This window comes from Brassica rapa, chromosome A04 (assembly GCF_000309985.2).
Source record: "Brassica rapa cultivar Chiifu-401-42 chromosome A04, CAAS_Brap_v3.01, whole genome shotgun sequence".
NCBI classification, from domain to species: Eukaryota; Viridiplantae; Streptophyta; class Magnoliopsida; order Brassicales; family Brassicaceae; genus Brassica; species Brassica rapa.
Genome location: NC_024798.2, coordinates 11522294 through 11526154, shown reverse-complemented (window position 1 = coordinate 11526154; position 3861 = coordinate 11522294). Strand labels below are relative to the sequence as shown.

The 3861-nt window shown below is 36.2% G+C and overlaps 1 protein-coding gene across 1 annotated transcript; it reads right to left on the bottom strand.

Annotated features, from left to right (window-relative positions):
- Positions 1–828: 828 nt before the first annotated feature.
- Positions 829–3387, bottom strand: LOC103864206 (phenolic glucoside malonyltransferase 1-like). The gene has a single exon (XM_009141959.3). The coding sequence runs from the start codon at positions 3294–3296 to the stop codon at positions 1902–1904; it is 1395 nt and encodes a 464-aa protein (XP_009140207.1). The 5' UTR covers positions 3297–3387; the 3' UTR covers positions 829–1901.
- Positions 3388–3861: the final 474 nt, after the last annotated feature.

Here is a 3861-nt window from a genome sequence, read left to right as displayed (position 1 = left end):
CTTCATCGTTTAAATTTAATTATACATCATATACGATAGATAAGATTGATTGTTTTGATTTATTTATTCTAAAATAATTACGAATAAACAAGAGTGGTCATTTGATTTATATGTGCAAGCCAATTTATTACATAATAGTAACTGATTTCTTAGTTATTTAATATATAATTATTATTTTATTATTTCATAATATGCAGAAAAATATAAAATAAGTATTTATTTTGCACAAGGTGCAGATCTTAACCTAAGTATGTATCTCTTTAATAATTTTGAATCTTAAACATTTTCTAAATCTCAGGCCAAAATAACAGAAAGAAATGAGAATAAGCTCAAAAATCAATATTTATATCGAGCATTACCTTTTAAATTGCTAAATCATGATATAAAACCGAGCTGGCATAGTTTCATTGTAACCAAATAGTAGGCATGAGATTTTTCGGCTTAAACGTTAGGTTTTTATGAGATAAATAATTTTTTGACCTAAAATATTTTTAGAAATGAGATCAGTTCATTAGTAAACAAATTATGTAATTAACAAAAAAAATTTAAAAAAATTGTTAAAGAACAAAATATATTAATTCGATCAATAATATAAATCTTTTTCTATACGATATTTCTTAAATAATTTTCATATAAATTTACACTGCGTAAGACGCATGTCTTATCCTAGTTAATAAAAGAATACACTTACGATATTCTTTTCTGGAGGAAAAAATGTTGGGAACTATCAAAACAAATATTCAAATTCATTTTCAATTTGCATCATTTTTTTAGAGATAAATGAGGTTAACCATTGAAGATGCTTAGATGGAGAGTGTAGTGAAGACGAGCTCAATTGGATTATTTTATTATTCAATTTTTTCAAAGAAAAAGGAAAAGCACTTTAATGTCTTAATCCGTCACGAAGCAAATCAATCAAAGCCTCCATTTCGTGTTTCTTGAGCGAGAAGCCAATCTCCACTCCACCGTTCCCATCTCTACCCTCTGCCATAGAAATCGCTTCCCCTTGATCGATCGAGACAATCACAACTCTCTCCAGTATAATATAAAATTAAACAAAAATAAAAAAAGAATCAAAAATTGTTATCAAATCTTTATATTCATAATCATTAATTTCATATATATGTTAATCATATTAAGTAATTTTGTAACTTTTATTTAAGGAAAAAATACACGTTTTTTATATTTTGGGTTAATATATGATGAGAAATTCTCCAGTATAGTCATTTTTAAGTTTTTGCCACAGAAATAGCTTTCAATAAAGAAAATGACCAAAATAAGTTTTATTAAAAGGTGAAAATGTATTTTTACCCTAAGATTAACTAATCTATACTTAGGGTTTAAAGTGAAGGGGTGAGGTTTTGGGAATAGGGTTTCAATTTTTTTTTAAATAAAAAATTAAAATTAAAAATTTCAAAATTAAAAAAGGCTATTTTGGTTATTTTATTTCTTGAGTGCTATTTTTGTGACAAAAACTTTTTTTTTTTTTTTTTTGTGACAAAAACTTTAAAATAGCTATTTGAAAGAATTGCCCTATAATTTTCTCTAGTAATTGGATTTGAACCAATATTTTTTCAATTGATTCTTAAACTACCACGTAAGCTAAATTGTCAATGACACCTAAACATAGTTTCTTTTTAATTAGTACAAACTTAATATTACAACTTTTTAAATGATCATCAATTAATATTTATAATATTAATAAAAGAACACACTTACAATATTCTTTTCTGGAGGGAAAAAATGTTGGGAACTATCAAAACAAAAATTCAAATTCACTTTGAATTTGCATCATTTTTAGATAAAAATAAGGTTAACTGCTCTAATGCAGAGTGCATCGAAGACGAGCTCAATTGGATTATTTTATTATTCAATTTTTTCAAAGAAAAAGGAAAAGCACTTTAATGTCTTAATCCGCCACGAAGCAAATCAATCAAAGCCTCCATTTCGTGTTTCTTGAGCGAGAAGCCAATCTCCACTCCACCGTTCCCATCTCTACCCTCTGCCATAGAAATCGCTTCCCCTTGATCGATCGACACAATCACAACTCTCTCCGGTTTGCCCCACCCAAAATCCAACCCGTAGACTCCAAACCGGGTCGACCCGGCAACAGACACAACCTGCAATTCTTGTGTAATAGTCTGAATCGCTGCCAAAACCTCCGGGACCTTCAACGCAACCGTCTCATCCAACTCCTCAACCGAATCGCTAACGTATCTCGCAGCGATTAAAAACCCTTCTTCACCCATAAACCTCTCCGCCTTTAACGGTATTTTAAACATTGCGGAAACGCAGTTTCCAAAATAATTCGGCGGGACCGGCGGATCAAGAAGGCTCCGACAATCCACGGCGAATCCGTACCCGACCGGTCTGCTCGGGTCACCGCCGCGAGCTCTGATTATACACGTTAACGCGTACGAATACGTAACTACAAACGTCGACAATCTTAGCTCTTTAGGTGATGAGGAAGCAGAGGACTCCCTCTTGAGTCTCTCACGAAGCGTTTGGATATCTTCACGAGTGAGATCGAGAGTGAACCGGACGACGTCTGGACTAAGCTTCGGCGACGGAAGAATCTTTAAGCTCTTGGGGTTGTCTGGTTCTTTGCCGCCGGAGAAAGCTTTGAGTAAAGAGCTCCAAAGGTTCATCACCTCTGTTTCGATATCCTTTGGATCTTTTATGACCGTACGATCGTAAAGGGGGATTAGATCCTGCGGTAAGGAAGTGTTTACAGTCTGGTCTTGTCGGCGTTTGCATGTGTCGGCCCAGAATTTGAGAAACATGGTTGTCGTTTTCCCATCAAGAACGGCATGGTGTGCGCTTACGCCGATGCTGAACCCTCGGTTTGGAAACAGCGTGACTTGAAACGACACGGCTGAGGCCGAGTCGTCGGAGTTTTGTAACTCGGGCACCAACGGGTACAACTCAGCGGCGGGGAAACGTTTCTGTCCGGTTAATAGTGAGAAATCAGCGCTGGACTCGGCGACGGTGAATAAAACGGCGTCATTTGGGGAGTAGACGAGGCTTGGTTTCTTGCCGAGTGAGTCCCAGACTAGTTTTCCGGCGAGTGGGAGGTAGTGAGAGAGGGATGAGGAGAGAGAGGACTTGAGATTGGGGACTATGGATGAGTCAAAGAAAGGACGAGTTGCATCGGTGGATCGGTAGAAGATGACTCGTTCGACGGGGTGAAATTTGTACCAGAGAAGATCGAAGAAAGTGAGCGGGAGAGTGAGTGACACGGACGAGTCAGCAGGGGTGATTCGTGACATGTCGATGACGTTAAACGAAGAAGCCATTTCTTATGTAATCCTCTGTGATGAGAGATATTGGTGATGATACTATCATTTATCATATATAGGAGAGATAAGGTAGCGAAATTCAATTTTGTGTAAACAAGAGGAAACTTTTAGTGGAAAAAAACTATTTTAACAGTAAACTGAAAATTGGACCACCTCGTAATCCTTGACCACTCACATGATAGTCGTGTGTTCGGCAAATAATTGTCGTACTACGATGATAACCTTATTGTATTCCCAGGAATGAGTTTTTTTTTTTTTTCATCTGAAAGGATTTCATTGATAAGTAGGATGACATACACAAACTACAAATATACATAGTCCTGAAGTCCAGAGATCAGACTCTAAGGAACAGGGCCATTATCAAAAACATGAAATAGCCATCTAGGAAAACCCCTGGCAACATAAGACTGGAACCTACTCTTGTGAACAGCACTATCAGCTATAAGTCTAGCTCCCCTATTTGCTTCATAAGATTCGAGACCAATTCTCCAGCTCAAAAAAACCCCAAGTAACCTTCTGATTTCAGTCACTTTGAACATGAAGGAGGGCCAAGCTTTTGGCC